Source organism: Heterodontus francisci, chromosome 2 (assembly GCF_036365525.1).
Source record: "Heterodontus francisci isolate sHetFra1 chromosome 2, sHetFra1.hap1, whole genome shotgun sequence".
Classification (NCBI taxonomy): Eukaryota; Metazoa; Chordata; class Chondrichthyes; order Heterodontiformes; family Heterodontidae; genus Heterodontus; species Heterodontus francisci.
In genome coordinates this window covers 16,929,517-16,947,630 of record NC_090372.1, presented here as the reverse complement: position 1 = coordinate 16,947,630, position 18,114 = coordinate 16,929,517, and the positions used below count along the sequence as shown (strand labels likewise).

The window sequence follows — 18,114 nt, the reverse complement described above, 5'->3', positions numbered from 1 at the left end:
GCGTCATTTGACATGCACATTTTGGCCGGGATTTTATGTGGCCCCCTGAGGCAGGGTTGAAGACGGGGGGGCACGGAGTATCATGGTGGGGAGGCAAAGAGCCCCTCGCCTCCCTGTCGCCAAGTGATCTTCCGCGGTTGGGTTAGGCCGATGACGGCCTTCCTACCCAGAGTTCAGTTGGGACCCTTAAGTGGCCTACTAACAGCCAATTAAGGGCCTCTTCCCGCCGCCGCTGAGATCTTACCAAGACTAGGGATGCCTTCGCCACACGGGGAGGGCACTTTGTAACACGGAGCGCACCTCCTGTGGGCTTGGGGTGATGGGGGAGGAACTCCACTGGGAACCAGTTTAACCCACTGGGACACCCTCCCCCTGGACTGCACGACCACACCCGCCCCATCCTCCCTCGCCGGGGCTTTCCAGACTGGCCCCAGCGACCCCATCTCTCATACCTGAGGCCTGGGTTTCCAGTGCTGGGCCCGTGTCCAAGGACTCTGTAGTACCAGCAGTGGCCACTGTGGTACTTCTGATACTGCTGAGCTGCCGGCCCTCTGATTGGCTGGCAGCTCTTGGAGGCGGGATCCCCGTCTTTAAAGGGACAGGGTTCCCAGCTCCTGAAACTTAGATTTAAAAAGACCGGAGGATCGCTCCTGGGGGTCAGTAAAAGGCAGAGCCTTTTTGGCCCAGCGCTGGGAGCCCTGCCTCCAGCACAAAATCTAGCCTTTTGTATTTTGTTGCCAGGCGAGTATCCTATTTTTCACAGGCTTACCAGGCCATAAGGTTTTTGCCTTGCATATGAAGTTGAATGAAGCGATTGCTAGTGACCTTTGCAGAGTGAAATCTCATGTTTGAACAGTCAAAGTCGTCATAAGTACAAAAGCAAAACACTACAGGTGCTGGAAACCGTAAATAAAAACAGAGAATGCTGGAAATACTCAGCAGGTTGGAGAGAGAAACAGAGTTCACATTTTAGGTCAATGAATCTTCTCCTTTGGACTCCTTGTCTCGAGAGGTAATGGGTAAGCGCCTGGAGGTGGTCAGTGATTTGTGAAGCAGCTCCTGGAGTGGTTATAAAGGCCAATTCTAGAGTGACGGACTCTTCCACAGGTGCTGCAGGTAAAATTGGTTGTTGGGGCTGTTACACAGTTGGTCTCTCTGTGCACTTCTGTCTTTTTTCCTGCCATCTGCTAAGTCTCTTCGACTTGCCACTCTTTAGCCCCGCCTTTATGGCTGCCCGCCAGCTCTGGCGATCACTGGCAACTGACTCCCACGACTTGTGACCAGTGTCACAGGACTTCATGTCGCGTTTGCAGATGTCTTTAAAGCGGAGACATGGATGGCCGGTGGGTCTGATACCTGTGATGAGCTCGTTGTACAATGCGTCCTTGGGGATCCTGCCATCTTCCATGCGGCTCACATGGCCAAGCCATCTCAAGCGTCGCTGGCTCAGTAGGGTGTATATGCTGGGGATGTTGGCTGCTTCGAGGTCAATGAATAGTTCTGATGAAAGGCCATCAACCTGAAACACTAACTGTCAGGACATTTTGTGGCACTCGTGCTTATCTACATTACCCAAATAGTGTGTTTGAATATGAATTTACCTTATAGGGCAGATTTCTAAAAATCACTTTGATCTGCAATGTCTGTCCTGTCCCATACACCCAAGGTTATAAAATAGTAACATTGCATATAGATATAGCCTAATTGTGGCATTAGGAGAGTACTACATTGTCTGAAGTGTAGTCTTTCAGATCACGTTAAACCAAGGCCCTGTCTTCCTGTTGCGGTGGATGTATGAATTCTCACTCTGATCCCACTAAGAATACAGGGAGTTCTTCTGATGTTCTGACCAACATCCATCTCCAATACCACCAAAAGCAGACGAACTGTTCATCTCACCAGCTGTTTGTAGGATATTTCTGTGAGACAGGTAACTACAATAATCCTTGTGACGAGCTTTGACATAATAAGGCACACTATAAATTCTTCCTTTCTTGGGGAAAGTAACACATCACAGACATGCGATCCTGGCATTCTTCTGTTCTACCCACTTTTTTTTACAGTGTGTTAAAGATCAAGTAGAGCCTGAATTGCTGGGTTCCTCTGCCAGCATCGTGTCCCACGATATGTGAGCCCAGGTTATACATTAATCTACAGTATTGATGCTGTGATTCTGTGCTTTTACACAAAAGGATCTGACACTAACTAGAATCGTACAGCCCAGAAGGAGACTATTCAGCTCATTGTGTCTCTGCTGGCTCTTTGAAAGAGCTATTCAATTAGTTCCAATCCCTTATTCCCATAGCCTTATAAATTTCTCCTTTTCAAGTATACAATCAAACCGGTAAATTGTGGACATCTAAGGGACTGGCATCAACTGTCTTTTTTTTGTAGGAGTTGTTAGTTTCAAAATGATTATTATTTGTATTAATTTTTTTCCAAAAATTTTTCAGAATGAGCTGAGATTATTGTTGGCATCTAGTCAGCTGCAACAATGCTAAGAGCCATCTGTAACACACCAGCGTTCAGCTCTTAACAGTTTTGCAGTCTAAATTTCCCTTTCATTTCAAACCACAGCCACTGGACAAAAAATAAGGGGAAGTGTGATGACAGGTTGTGCTGGTGTATTCAAGCTTCCAATGGCAAGTCTTAGAACGATTGAGAATATTTAGGATGGAAAACACAACAGGTCACATCGTGTGTAGCAGTGAAACTGTAGTTTTCTGGTTGAGCAGCAAGTCTGCAGGGACATTGACTGCTGGCTGGGACTCTCCAACCTGTCCATCTCTCTACAGAGCAGCAGAGAACGAGCCCAGAGACAGTCTTCCGCCATCATTCCACAAAGCCAAAGCACCTCAAAGAAGCAGGTGCAGCCAAGGGAAAGCCAATGGCAGGGTCAGGGGGAGAGGAGCTGCCAGGAGCCGCTGAAAGAGTGTATGGGCACGGTGTGGGAAAGGAACGGAAGACTGCTTTCTTAGTTTGCACGCGCTTTCCGTGATTTGGGAGGCTGATGAGTAGGGTCACCAACACAGGTCGGAGGAAATCCTGGAGGTTTGACTACATGACAGCTGAATATGATGTTTGAGCACCTGAAGTCGGATCACTTGACACCTGATCACAAGCTCCAAGTCTCTGTCTCTCCTATCCCAGTCCCCATTCCCCAGTCTCCATCTCTCTCTATCCCAGCCCCCATTCCCCAGTCTTTATCTTTCCTATCCCAGCCTCTATTCTCCATCTCTCTCTATCCCAGTCCCCATTACCCAGTCTTCATCTCTCTCTATCCCAGCCCCCATTCCCCAGTCTTTATCTTTCCTATCCCAGCCTCTATTCTCCATCTCTCTCTATCCCAGCCCCCATTACCCAGTCTTCATCTTTCCTATCCCAGTCCCCATTCCCCAGTTTCCATCTCTTGCCAACTCCTGAGGCCCACCAGTTTCCGCCCATCGAGTGATTGCGACACATTAGCCGGTCCCGCTCTCTGTGTCGGTGGGGGAGGGGAGTGTGACATCATTGGGCTGAAAGCGTAAAGTTACACTACACAGTAGATCCCAGTGCAATTGGCAACTGAATAAGAACTGAAGGGGAGGTAGAATGACGCCTGTTTTTTAAGTTGTAAAAGGGCATGGTGCATTGGTTCGTAATTTGCAAGTGTCCGTGGTTTCAGAGTGCCTCTTGTGTATTTCATCAAGTAAGTTATTTAGGCCTCTCAGTAAGTGTCCGTTTATCATTGTTTTCACTGCATAACCAATTCCCTTTTCAAAGTTTCTCTTCAATCTGCTTCCTTCGCCTTTTCAGGCAGTGCATTCCAGATCATCATAACTCTGCATAAAAAAACTTATCCTTATCTCCCCTCTGGTTCTTTTGCCAAATACCTTATATCTGTGGTCTCTGGTTACAGACTGTCCTGCCAATGGAAACAGTTTCTCCCAATCTACCTTATCAAAACCCCTCATAATTTTGAATGTCTCTATTAAATCACCCTATAACCTTTTGTGCTCTAAGAAGAACAGTTTCAGCCTCTCTAGTCTCTCCACATAACTGAAGTCCCAGATTCCTGGTGTCATTCTGGTAAATCTCCTCTGCTCCCTCTCCAAGGCCTTGACAGTTGTGCTAAAGTGTGGTGCCCAAAATTTGGCACAGTACTCTAGCTGAGGCCTAAGTATACTCAGTAGGGTGTATATGCTGGGCATATACACCCTACTGAGCCAGCAGTGCTTGAGATGGCTTGGCCATGTGAGCCGCATGGAAGATGGCAGGATCCCCTAGGACACATTGTACAGCGAGCTCGTCACTGGTATCAGACCCACCGGCCATCCATGTCTCCGCTTTAAAGACGTCTGCAAACGCGACATGAAGTCCTGTGACATTGATCACAAGTCGTGGGAGTCAGTTGCCAGTGATCGCCAGAGCTGGCAGACAGCCATAAAGGCGGGACTAAAGAGTGCCGAGTCGAAGAGACTTAGCAGTTGGCAGGAAAAACGAATGAAGTGCAAGGGGAGAGCCAACTGTGTAACAGCCCCGACAACCAATTTTATCTGCAGCGCCTGTGGAAGAGTTGTCACTCTAGAATTGGCCTTTATAGCCACTCCAGGCGCTGCTTCACAAACCACTGACCACCTCTAGGCGCTTACCCATTATCTCTCGAGTCAAGGAGGCCAAAGAATAGTATATTATACTAGTGTCCATGTGGAGCTTGTGAACGTCTCAGAAATGCACATACTGGTAAAATATCTGCAATCTTTGAACTCTCTGTGTTTATGGAGAAAACTACCTGCTGTACACCTCCCATTGTCCTGTAACTGGGACACAGAAATGACTTTTGAATCATCTCACATAGACGTCCTGTGTAACCAGGCTGCATTGGGAATAAATCCTGTGATTTGACACAAGCTGGGAATTCACTTGATTTCTGTATCCCTGACTTTACTCACGTGTTCCTGTCTCTGCCTTAAAACAAACCAATATCATTAGGACTAACAGATGGTCCCAGAGTAAATGGACAATTCACTTTAATGAAAGGAAAATCCACAGTTTCTGTTTCCTGTGTGCAGTATGCCCTGTCAGCATTTCCTTTCTGTGCTCTGCCCAAAGGCATGATCAAGCTACTGTCCCTGGACAGTAGTCTTTTAGTATACACTGCCAGCCTAATACAAACAACCCTCAATTGTAACATGTTCACTTGAGAGGACTGAGGTCATAGAAATATAGAAAAATAGGAGCAGGAGTAGGCCATTCGGCCCTTCGAGCCTGCTCCACCATTCAATACGATCATGGCTGATCATCCAAACTCAGTACCCTGTTCCCACTTTCGCCCAGTATCCTTTGATCCCTTTAGCCCTAAGAACTAACTCTTTCTTGAATATATTTAATGATTTGGTCTCAACTGCTTTCTGTGGTAGAGAATTCCACAGGTTCACCACTCTCTGGGTGAAGAAATCTCTCCTCATCTCAGTCCTAAATGGCTTACCCCTTATCCTTAGACTGTGACCCCTGGTCCTGGACTCCCCCACCATCGGGAACATCCTTCCTGCATCTAGTCTGTCCAGTCCTGTTAGAATTTTGTAGGTTTCTATGAGATCCCCTCTCATTCTTCTAAACTCTAGCAAATATAAGCCTAATCGACCCAATCTCTGTTCATACATCAGTCCTGCCATCCCAGAAATCAGTCTGGTGAACCTTTGCTGTACTCCCTCCATAGCAAGAACATCCTTCCTGAGATATGGAGACCAAAACTGCACACAATACTCCAGATGTGATGGAATGTAATGGAAGATGCTTGCTAGCACTGCTGCTCAGTTGTGGGGAGTGGAGTGGAGTGGAATGTACTGCACCAATTATCCCTCTTCAATCTATTCCAACTTGAATCAATGAGCAACGTTCGGAATGGAGTTGACTTTAATCCTGGTTTTTTAAGAAGTTAGTTAGCATTTAAGTTTACTTTACTGAATGTGTTATTGATTAGCATTTTATAACCCTCTTTAAAAAAAAATGTATTGACGGTTAACAATTTAACAGCTTTGTTTGCCTCCATGATCATTCACTTGAACTTTAATGTTTAGAACTATAGCAAGAACCTCAGGACTCATCATGCAGGTTTTACATTGATTGTTTATATAGTCTTCAGGGGCATTAGCAGTTCTATTGTGTGAAAATTGACTTATTTTCCAGACTGATTTTGTACAAATGTCCTAATTGGTTAAACTGCCAGTGAGTTGGAGGGGCAGGACTTTGTTTAAAAAGTCAGTTTAACAAAGTAACATTTAACAATGTCTGTCTTTGTATGGAGTATAAAAATTGAACAGTTAACTGTTTCAGGAAATACAAACACTTTTTTTAAACCAGTTAATAGGCACATGTAGGATGGAATGATTTGCTACAATTGTGTCTCGGTTTGCATGTCTGAAATTAAAGCAAAGCAAAAGCTGTGTTCTGGTTATGCTAGTGTACGTTGGCACAACTAATGAATCTATTGCACTTTGAAAAGCTGCATCAAAAGTTAACCTGTTTGCATTTATTTTGAGAGCAACATAAAACCACTACTGTGCATTCAAATCTTATTCCAATCCAGTTTTATATCCCAGTGAGCAACTCAGTAATGGCTAAATTTGCATTCTGATGTCAATGATGGGAAATCCATTGTAGCCAAAATAGACATAAGAATTAGTTATATTGTGATGCTTTCCCTGCTGTCCTAAGACAACTTTCTGTTGCCTTTAACTTCTAGAAAGAACTGCATTTGTATGCAGTATTATACTTGCACCATCTGCACTCAGCATGGGCAGCTGCAGATATCAGACAAATGACATGAATGATTTTCCATTAGACTAGGTGTCCGTTACAAGGCAAAGCTTGTAATGTGTTAAACATGCCGATTATTTCAGACAGGTCAATAAGTACTTAGGCTGCACTTGCCCATTTGAAAGGCTCTGCTGATTTTGGCCAAAGCTGGGTCTTATAGCAGTTTCAGTCAGCTGCTCATGCCTCATTTAAAGTCTGACCATCTTAGTGATTGAGATTCTCGATGCTAACAGTTAGGAGAGGCAGTTGCGAAGAGATTGCCTTTCCTTCCCCTCCCTCTCCACTTTTTGCTTTTACTGTGCACCATGTATAGCGAGCAAATCGTGTTAGCTCTCATAGCGCCGTTAGTGCAGGGGATTGTCATGTCTTTCAGGACGTCCCAACAATCTTTAAAACCGATGACGTACTTTTTGAACTGTTGTTACCGTAGCGGCTAATTTGCACACAAGATCTCACAAATAGCAAAGAAATAAATGAACAGATTTTGCATTTTTGGTGTTGGTTGAGGAGGGATCAATGGAATCAATGTTGGCCAGGACTTTGGGAGACCCCTCCGTTCTTTGAATAGTGCCATGGAATCTTTTATGCCCATCTGAAAGGGCTGACAGAGCCTCAGTTCATTGTTCCCTCTGGATGACAGTATCTTCATTTAGTACTTAGGTTCCAAGTTTTGACAACACATCAACGTTTGCTGGAGCTCAGACCTATTCTGCAGGTTAATGTGAAAGGCTTTAATGTGAATTTTCAGTACAGGCTGTTCCAAGGCTCTTTGTACCTTTCCTTGTGACCCCATCCCCAGTGCAGTGACAGCACTTCTTGACAATATTGTACTCCGGTGATACAGCATTTCAGTTCTTCACAATTAACCCCATTTAACTTCTGGATGGTGAAAGGTAGTTTGTAACTTGGTAGAATTAATAGTGACTGTTCTTTGCTGAGAGAAAAATGGCAGTCTTCCATCCATGAACATTCCCTTTCATTTGGAGGAGGTTGTTCATTGATGACACAGCTCCAGTGCTTTTGTGAAGTGATTTATTGATGCTCGTCTTGTGTTATCTATAGGGGCAGGGAATTATTTTTTAACTATTGCTACAAAAAGTAATTAATTGATTATGAGGTGCTTTGTAATGTCCTGAGCGCATGAAAGGATCTGTAAAAACGCATGTTGTTAACTGGGAATCAAGCTGCTAATCTAATTCAGTTTGTAGTATTCCACTGTGCACAAAATGGCCGTCATGTTTGTGCACAAAATGGCCGTCGTGTTTGCACCTAAAATAGATGTTGTACTTCACAGTAATTCATTGCGTGTGAATGTTTTGAGATATCTGACTGGAATGGTAAGGTGCTAAAAAAAAAATCCAATTCTCTTTTCTTTCATTAATGTGAATTGATAAAAAGAAACACACACCACTTTTATTGATTATTTCCAATGCTCTTAGGTTCCATGCTTGTGTTCTAAGGCTCCCATTTGGTCAAAGAGTAAGAGACAACCCTTCGTTCTTCCTTGAGGTCATCTCTGACATGACTGTTTGTTGCTACTCCATTCTTAAAGCTAAAAACCGAGGTGAGGTTTTTATCTTCAGTGATGGTGGGGGGCAGTAGACTAAATAGGTTACCACAGAATGCTTGGTATGTATGTAATGTGGGAAGAATATACTGTGTGTAGCACAGAATCATATAAAGCTGTTTTTTTCTGGATGGAATGGGTTTCTACCACACTGGGGATGGTTTGGCAAAAGGCTGGTTTGGCTAAAAGAATTGTATGGAAACATGGCTTGTGCCACAGGACTTTGCTGAAGATACCATTTCCTTTTTAAGAATATAAAGATCAGAATGGTAATATGTAAAGGAGGCCAATCCACTTAGTCAATTTTCTTTTAATTTAAAAAAAAAAGATATTTAATAGTAAGAGGAACTAATGCGTTGTTTGACTTTGCTTATTGAAAGAAAATCACCTGTTATAGAATAAATAATGTTTACATCCATTTTTAGCTGGTTTTATTCAATTCATAGTCCATAATAAAGGTTAGAATACAAGTTGTGGCACTTTATGCAGTGATCTTTCATTGCCAGACTGACATGTGTCACAGTATGATTAAGCATTTTCTGTGACTCTGGTAAGTATTTGTAAAGAAAGACTAGAAAATACATAAAATAGCAGTCATTACTTTTACTGGTGTATACATGATAAATTAGAAAAGTTCACTTACACTGGAGCAAGCAAGAATGAATTGTATTTTCTATTTTATTTAAAATGTCTTGAAGAATAGTGATTTTTAAATTAAAATTTACAAGACACTTTTTTTTTCAGGGATTTCTCTCGGATCCAAAGATGCTTCTGGTCCTTTTCCTTATGAAGCTGCCCAATGGCTGTGCTGCCGTGCTTTCACTGTCAAACTGTCCAATCACAAGGCTGTTTACAAGTGTCTGCTTGGACCGCTAAGAACCTGTAAGTATCTGTTGATGAAACACTCACGTTGACTCTTGAGCAGTGATTTGATTCTGTTGCTTTTTCAGCAATCATTTGGGAAATATAATGGGCATGAACAAAATGATCAAGTTAAATATTAAATTAAACAATCTGCTGGTAAAAGCTGTGTGTGTGTTCAGTATTATTTACAAAATGTTTGTTAGACATCGGAAATCCATTATATACTGTAGACTCCCTTGTTTAAAACTGGTGGAATAGATAGTGAGTAATTGAGAAAGGCCATATAATAAAACTAATAAGCACCAGAGATATGACTGACTTGTGTAGCTAAACCTGGCATGCAACATAAACTGTGAAACATATCTGCCAATTCATCTGTTTCTTCTTGTGTGAAGCTTTGTTCTTTTTTAAATTAAATCATATTTTGCTGTCTTTTTTTTGAATTGCTTTTATTATAGTCATACTACCGTGCAAGCTAAAGGAAGGCTGAAATACCAGTTGTAACTCTTTTTAAAAACTTGGGGGAATAGGAGGGACGTATAGTTTGGAACATCACCAAGATTGAAAAGGTTTTGAGAGGACAAACTAAATCAGAAAGTGCTGAAAACATGACCCTAAGTTTGGGTTTTAAACGCTTATAAAATCGTAGGGGACAGGGAAGTCTAAGTGTAGACAGTTCTATGGTTTTCGCATGCAATTAAGGAAAAATATTGTGTTCGAATGGAAGATGCTTTTTTGAGTGGGAATGCCGAAGGAGTACAGGATTGCGATTGCATATTGGCAACTTGTGAGAATAAGTGATAGAGTTTGGCGAAGGACTTCCCTGTAATGTGCTTTATTTGCCTTTTAAGATAGTATACACTCCTGAATAGTTCCTCCCATTTTGTTCTGTTTCTATTCATAGATTAAATAATTACGACTTAGGGATTTTTATCCTGACCTTATTTATATTGACATATGTAATAAAACCCAGCCTATCGCCTTTGTAAAGAAGTTGGTATCTTAACTCTTAGTACAGTCTGACGTACACACATGTGTTTCGGGCTGATGTTTACTAATCAGTAGTAATAAATGCTCTATTTCCACAGGTAATTAAGATTCATTTTGGTACATTTAATTCAGAAAAGATGCTTGATTAGTTTACTTACTGTGGAAGTGAAATGGTACCTAATTGCCTTCTGTGTGACATCATTTTAGTTAAACATTTCCCTTTGTATGATATGAACTTCCTTCTTCAATAAAAAGGACACTCTTAATACAGGCTTGGAAATTTCCACTAATTAACTAGTTGATAACCAAGGAAATTCTCCAGGTTGCAACTAAGCATTAGTTTGTGTGCTTTATCTTATCTCCATTTCTTTGTTCATTTCTCTGTTTCTGTTTTGCATGTTTAACCTTGTCATCAAACTGGCAAATGCTTTTTCTGTTCTGATGGTGCATTTAATTTCTTTTTTAGGATTAATTTCCTTTTGAACAAAAGTTATCAGACAAGTTTGCAAAAAGTTCTGCTTTTTCAGCAACAAGTACCCTTAAAAATATTTTGTAGCGCTTTCCTTCAACATTTGTCCTTCTTAAGATAGGTTATAGTAATCAATTTTGTCAATATTTCACACCAGTCATGGTGCATTCTTAGAGTTTGTGTAGGTCTGTTATAAGACATGAGTGAATTAATGTGTGATATCTCTTTGTACTGAAGAGGCGGTCAGTTTATGCAATGTCCATTATCAATAATTGTGGGTTCTTACAGCTACTGATGGATATGATAAGTGGAGAGCCTTACTGACTCTCTCGCCGTAGGAATTTTTCACTACTATGTTTAAATGAAGTGTTGGACACAGTTCGATAAAATAACAACAGGCCTAACAGGCTCAGGGGTCAAAGGTCAATAGGTATTTTTGTGACTGGAAGACAGTTTCCACAGGGCTTGGTACTGGGTCTCTTGCTATTCATGGTATATATCAATGATATATGTAGGGAGCATGATTAAGAAGTTTGCAATTGATACAAAAATTGGTCATTGATAATGAGGAAGAAAGCTGTAGACTGCAGGAAAGTATCAATGGACTGATCAGGTGAGCAGGAAGGTGGCAAATGGAATTCAACATAAAGAAGTGTGAGGTAATGTATTTGAGGGGGGACAAACAAGGCAAGGGAATACACAATGAATAATAGGATACTGAGAAGTGTAGAGGAAAAGAGGGACTTTGAAGTCCACAGGTTCCTGAAGGTAGCAGGACAGGTAGACAAGGTCATTAAGAAGGCATATGGGATATTTTCCTTTATTGTCCAAGGCATAGAGTATAAGAGCAGGGAGGTTATGCTAGAACTGTCTAAAACACTAATCAGGCCACAGCTAGAGTACAGCTAACAGTTCTGGTCACAGCATTATTGGAAGAATGTGTTCATATTAGAGAGGGTACAGAGGAGATTGATGAGGATGTTGCCAGGGATGGAAAATTAGAGCTATGAGGAAAGATTGGATAGGCTGGGGTTTGTTTTCTTTGGAACAGAGGAGGCAGAGGGAACATTTAATTGTGGTGTACAAAATTATGAGGGGCCTGGATAGAATGGATAGCAAGGAAATATTTCCATTAATCAGAGGACATAGATTTAAAGTAATTGGCAGAAGGTTTAGAGGGGATTTGAGGATTGAGGAGGATTGTTTTTCATCAAGAGGGTGGTGGGGGTCTGGAACTCATGTCTTGAAAGTGTGCTCGAGGCAAAAACCCTCATTGCATTTAAAAAACACTTGGATATGCACTAAGTGCTGTAACCTACAGGGCTATGGACCAAGAGTTGGAAAGTGGGATCAGACTGGATCACTCTTTATTGACTGGCCATAAATTTCCTATGTTTCTGTAGCATTACAGTTTATCATTCAATATTTCCAATCTCCCATAGTGCCTCAACAATAGGTGTAATAAGGTACATCCCAGCAGGCTTCATTTCTGACACAGTGAAACAAGGCAGTTGACAGTATAACGTAAAGGGTACAACTCTAAAAGGGATGCAAGAGCAGAGGAACCTGGAGGTATATGTACATAAGTCATTGAAGGTGGCAGGACAGGTTGCGAGAGTGGTTAATAAAGCATACAGTGTCCTAGGCTTTATTAATACGGGCATAGCATACAAGAGCAAGGAAGTTATGTTGAACTTGTATCTGACATTAGTTTGTCCTCAGCTGGAGTATTGCGTATAGTTCTGGGTGCCGCACTTTAGGAAAGATGTGAGGGCATTGGAGAGAGTACAGAAAAGATTCACAAGAATGGTTCCAGGGATGAGGAACTTCAGTTATGAAGATAGATTGGAAAAATTGGGACTCATCCTTGGAGAAGAGAAGGCTGAGAGGAGATTTGATAGAGGTATTCAAAATCATGAGGGGTCTGGATAGAGGACAGGGAAAATCTGTTTCCTTTCGTGAAAGGATCGAGAATAAGAGGGCACAGATTTCAAGAAGCAAAAGCGACATGAGGAAAAACTTCTTCACACAGCGAGTGCTTTGGGTCTGGAATGCACTGCCTGGGAGTATGGTGGAGGCACGTTCAATCGAGGCATTCAGTAGGGAATTAGACTGTTACCTGAAGAGGAAGAATGTACAGGATTATGGGGAGAAGGCGGGGGAATGGCACTAGGTGAAATGCTCATTAGGAGAGCCAGTGCAGACACGATGGGCCGAATGGCCTCCTTCTGCACTGTAACAATTCTGTAATTCTGAGTTGTAAGTCAGAAACCAAAGCAATTTAGGTGCTATTCAGGATCAATTTCTCACACTCACTTTGACAGACAGTGCAACTTTGGATGAGGCAGTCCATGCTAAAAGCTCTCTTATTGCTCCTGTGTAAAGTGGGAAGTTAATATCTAGATGTTATTGCCTTCCTGTAAATATTTCCCTTAGTATTTCAGCAGCCAGAGAAATGAAAATTTTCCTATTCCATGTTTTCTCATTCTCAATGTATATACCTATCAAAAACTACAGACTATATTTGTCTTTATGACTATTGTTCTATGCCTTTATTCTGAATTATGGTTACATTATTCCCACCCATCTTTCAAAAGAATTTCATTAAAAACAGAAGTCTGGATTTTCAGTTTGCACATTAGCCTGACCAGAAGGGCAGCGATGGGAGAATAACAGCTGCCTGGAAAGGGAATCCAGAAGTCTTCTATAGGCATATAAATAGTAAAAGGTGGTTAGTGGAGGGGTGGGGCCAATTAAGGACCATAAAGGAGATCTACAGGTAGAAGCAGAGGGCATGGCTGAGGTACTAAATGTGCACTTTGCATCTTTCTTTACCAAGGAAGTGGATGCTACCACAAAGTCATAGTGAAAGAGGGAGTAGTTGAGATACTGGATGGGCTAAGAAGTGATAGAGCAGAAGTTCTAGAAAGGCTGGCTGTACTTAAAGTTGATAAGTCACCAGGACCAGATGGGATGCATCCAAGGATACTGAAAGAAGTAAAGGTGGGAATTGCAGAGGCACTGGCCATGATCTTCCGATCCTTCTTCCATACAGGGCTGGTTCCAGAGGCCTGGCGAATTGCAAATGTTACGCCCTTGTTCAAAAAAGGGTGTAAGGATAAGCGCAGCAACTACAGGCCAGTCAGTTTAACCTCGATGGTGGGAAAGCTTTTAGAAACGATAATCTGGGACAAAATTGAAAGTCACTTGGACAGGTGTGGATTAATTAAGGAAAGCCAGCGTGGATTTGTTAAAGGCAAATTGTATTCAACTAACTGGATTGAGATTGTGACGAGGTTGATGAGGGTAATGTAGTTGATGTGGTGTATGTGGACTTGCAAAAGGCATTTGTTAAAGTGCCACATAATAGGCTTGTCCGTAAAGTTGAAGCCCATGGGATAAAAGAGACGGTGGCAGCATGGATATGAAGTTGCCTGAGCGACAGAAAACAGTAGTGGTGAAAGGTTGTTTTTCAGACTGGAGGAAGGTATATATTGGTGTTCCCTAGGGGTCAGTACTAGGACCTCTGCTTTTCTTGATCTGTATTAATGATTTAGACTTGGATATACAGGGCACAATTTCAAAATTTGCAGGTGACACAAAACTTGTAAGCATTGTGAATCGTAAGGAGGATAGTGATAGACTTCAGGAGGACATAGGCTGGTGGAATGGGCAGACACAATTCAGATGCATTTTAACGCAGAAAAGTGTGAAGTGGTATATTTTGGTAGGAAGATTGAGGAAAGTCAATATAAAATAAAGAATACAATTCTAAAGGGGGTGCAGGAATAGAGCGACCTGGGAGTATTTGTGTAGAAATCGTTGAAGGTACCAGCGCAGATAGACAAAGTGGTTAAAAAGGAGTGTGGGATCTTGAGTTTATAAGTAGAGGCATAAAGTACAAATGCAAGGAAGTAATGCTGAAATTTTCTAAAATACTGGTTCACCGTCAACTGGAGTATTGTGTCAAATTCTGGGCAGCACACTTTAGGAAGGATGTGAAGACTTTTGAGAAGGTGCAGAAAAGATTTTTGAGATCAGTTCCATGGATGCGGAACTTCAGTTATGTGGATATATTGGAAAAGCTTGGGTCATTCTCCTTAGAGAAGAGAAGGTTGAGAGAAGTGGTCAAGATCATGAGGGATCGCGACAGAGCAGATAGTAAGTGGAGGTTATGAGAACCAGAGGACACAAATTTAAAGCTATTGGCAAAAGAACCAAAGGTGACATGAGGAAGAGCTTATTTTACACAGTGAGCAGTTAGGATCTGGAATGCACTGTCTGAAAGGATGATGGAGGCAGATTGAATCGTGGCTTTCAAAAGGGAGTTGGATAGCATCTGAAGGGAAGAAATTTGTAGGGCTACAGGGAATGGGCAGGGGTGTGGAACTAGCTGAGTTGCTCTTGCAGAGAGCCGCATAGACACAATGGGCCGAATGGCCTCCTTCTGCGCTGTAACCCTTTTATGATTCTAGGATGATTCTGTGATCCATAATGTGCTGACCCTGCACACAATTCCAGGGTCAGTGTTAACTTGAATAAAAGGCATGAGCTCTAGCTTAAAGGGGCAAGCGTTGTGGTTTGGAACGCAGCAAGCTTGGTTGTAAGAAAACTAGGTCCTGAATTTCTGCAGTGCTCCCCCAAACTCCAGCCTTAATTTTGGTAGGAGATAAGTGGAACTTCGAGGGAAATGGTCAAAAGGCTGATTTTAACCGTTTGTGCTATTTCTTGGAGATTTCCACAGATCTCCCACTGGAGAACCCCTATGGGGTTTACAGGGATTAATGTTTGTAAGACATGCCGGAGGACAGGGAGGATCCCATTTCCTGGAATGGGACCATTTAACTTCCCCTGGAAGAAGCGAACAGGGATGAGACACCACAAAAAGCAGATGGCACCCACTTGTCAGCTGTCCCACTCTAGAATACGTAGATATTCTAAGCACTCTGACCTCTTGCTAGCCCAGTTTCAACAACTACTTACAATTATAATTATAATTCATAATTTTTTTTCATGTTAATGTAATGAGAAGCTTTTTATGTTGTCTGGCAACATAAGTGAGTTGCGTGGAGTTCAACTGATTGAAAATCTCAAACAAGTTTTTTAAACAGTTATCGAGTATACACAGAGCAGAGCTAACTATTTACAGGACTTGCCTCTTGGTGTTACAGTTACAGAGTGCCTCTGGCAAGTAGTCACATGGCTGCATCTTGGCACTTAGCTCATTAGCATACTAAAATCTTAAAGGGACATCACTCTTAAAGGCAGTCACACAATAGTTAATGTTAATGCCTTGTTAGTGTTCATGAAACAATATCATTATAAAAGACGGTGGTTATGTTGAGGACTAGAAATTTGTACTGTATCGTCTTGAAACGTTATAAATCATGCTTTCATATGCCATTTACAGTTTTCTCTATGCTGTGTGCATCCAGAGTTATTAAAGTTTAAAGTTGCCCATGGACTTTACAAACACCCTGTACAAAGAAAAAGAGCGGGAGATACAAGTGTTCCTTCAATTATATTTTTATATTCTAATTATCCTGTTTTCATTTAAAGGCAGGACCAAATTGCAGCGGGTTCTTCAACGCTCCACAGTCCTGCAGCTACAGTCTGTAACAGAACCTGCTCTTCATCAAGATTTTGCTGTCATCTTGGATTAAAGAGAAGCTGGTATGCAGGTCCAAAATTCATTTGTCAGCAGACAGCATTGTAAAATCGTACAGCCCATCATGCCTGTGTCAACTCTTTGAAAAAGCTATCCAATTGGTCCCATTCTCCTGCTCAATACCCATAGCCCTACAAACTTTTCCTCTTTATGTGGTTATCCAGTTCCCTTTTGAAAGTTATTATTGAATCTGCTTCCATCACCTTTTCAGGCAGTGCACTCCAGATCATCATAACACACTTCTTAAATATGATTCTGCTTATCTCACCTCTGGTTCCTTTGCCAATTAGCTTAAATCTGTGTCCTCTGGTTAACAACCCATCTGCCACTGGAAGTAGGTTTTGATAGAGAAATTAATGATAAAACTTTCATAGTTTTGAACACCTCTATTAAATCACCCCTTATCTTTCTCTGCTCGAGGAAGAACAAGCCCAGCTTCTCTATTCTCTCTACTTAATTGAAGTAATGCATTATTCTAGTAAATCTCCTCTGCACTCTCTCCAAGGTCTTGACATCCTTACTAAAATGTGGTGCCCAGAATGGACACAATACACTCCATCTGGAGTCTAACCAGTGATTTAAAAATGATTTGTATAACTTCCTTGCTTTTGCATTCTATGGGCTGGATTTTACCAGCCCCTTGTGTCGTAGATCATGGCGGGGAGGCCTGTAAAATACTTGTGGGAGCGGCCCGCCATGACCCATGACCCCGGAAGGCCTCGCCGCATATTACCGCCGACAGCAAGGCCTTGGTGCGGCACAGCAGGGCCTTCATTTAAATGATCAACTTCGTTTAAATTAAATGCAAATTGCCCTACCCGCTCCCGGCGGCCGTCCCAGGCCGATTTTACAGCCGCCGGCCGCAACTTGCGCACCTTCAAAACTCTGTATGGAGTTCCGAGGTGAGACACTGGTGGGGAGGGGGGAGGACTGAAATTATCAGGGCCGGGACGGGGGAAGGACTGAAGTTATCAGGGCCGGGACGGGGGAAGGACTGAAATTATCAGGGCCGGGACGGGGGAAGGACTGAAATTATCAGGGCCGGGACGGGGGAAGGACTGAAATTATCAGGGCCGGGACGGGGGAAGGACTGAAATTATCAGGGCCGGGACTGGGGAGGGGTGGTGGAACGGGAAAATCATTTCTTATTGGCTGTGGGGATGGTGGGAAGGGGCTTAGCGTCAAAGGGAATAAAGTTCGGGGTGGGGGGGGGGGGTGGTGGCGGAAAGGTCGTGAGTGAGAACTCATTTTTTTGGGAGTGATCGCGCAAAAAACTGTTTATTCATTGGGGGGGGGTGGGAGAGAGGATTGCAGGTGTGAACAGATCTTTATTTAAATTTGTTAACAAACCAGTCCCTTTAAGCATTGAAATTTCATCTAAGGGCTTGAAGCCCTTTAAAAATGGCAGTGACGCTGGACACCATTGCCAGCAGCCGCCCCCTCTACGTCATTGAGGGCGGCCGTTCCACCCCCTCCATTTAAATGAGCCCCCACGTGTAATATCCTTTCTGTCTCTCAAGCTGCCGTTGTCCTTTAATCCCATCGGCTTCAGTTTCGATAACAAGTGGTGCTTTATCAAATGCCTTCTGAAAATCCATATAAACAATATTAACTGCACTACCTTCATCAACCCTTTCTGTTACTTCATTAAAGAAGCCAATTGGGAATTAATGAAACACAATTTGCCTTCAACAGATCTGTGCTGGCTGTCATTTATTAATCCAAGGGACAATTAATTTTGTCTCAGATTATTGTCTC

At 42.4% G+C, this 18,114-nt stretch overlaps 1 protein-coding gene across 3 annotated transcripts in view; it reads left to right on the top strand.

The window, feature by feature from the left end:
• tert (telomerase reverse transcriptase) overlaps nucleotides 1-18,114 on the top strand; it is a 57,978-nt gene that overhangs the window by 37,122 nt on the left and 2,742 nt on the right. For all 3 annotated transcript variants that reach the window (XM_068055207.1, XM_068055216.1, XM_068055200.1), the window contains 3 exons: nucleotides 8,238-8,362; nucleotides 9,110-9,247; nucleotides 16,248-16,361. In XM_068055207.1, the coding sequence (XP_067911308.1) occupies nucleotides 8,238-8,362; nucleotides 9,110-9,247; nucleotides 16,248-16,351 (367 nt within the window). In that variant the 3' untranslated portion in view covers nucleotides 16,352-16,361. The remainder of the gene's footprint in view (nucleotides 1-8,237; nucleotides 8,363-9,109; nucleotides 9,248-16,247; nucleotides 16,362-18,114) is intronic.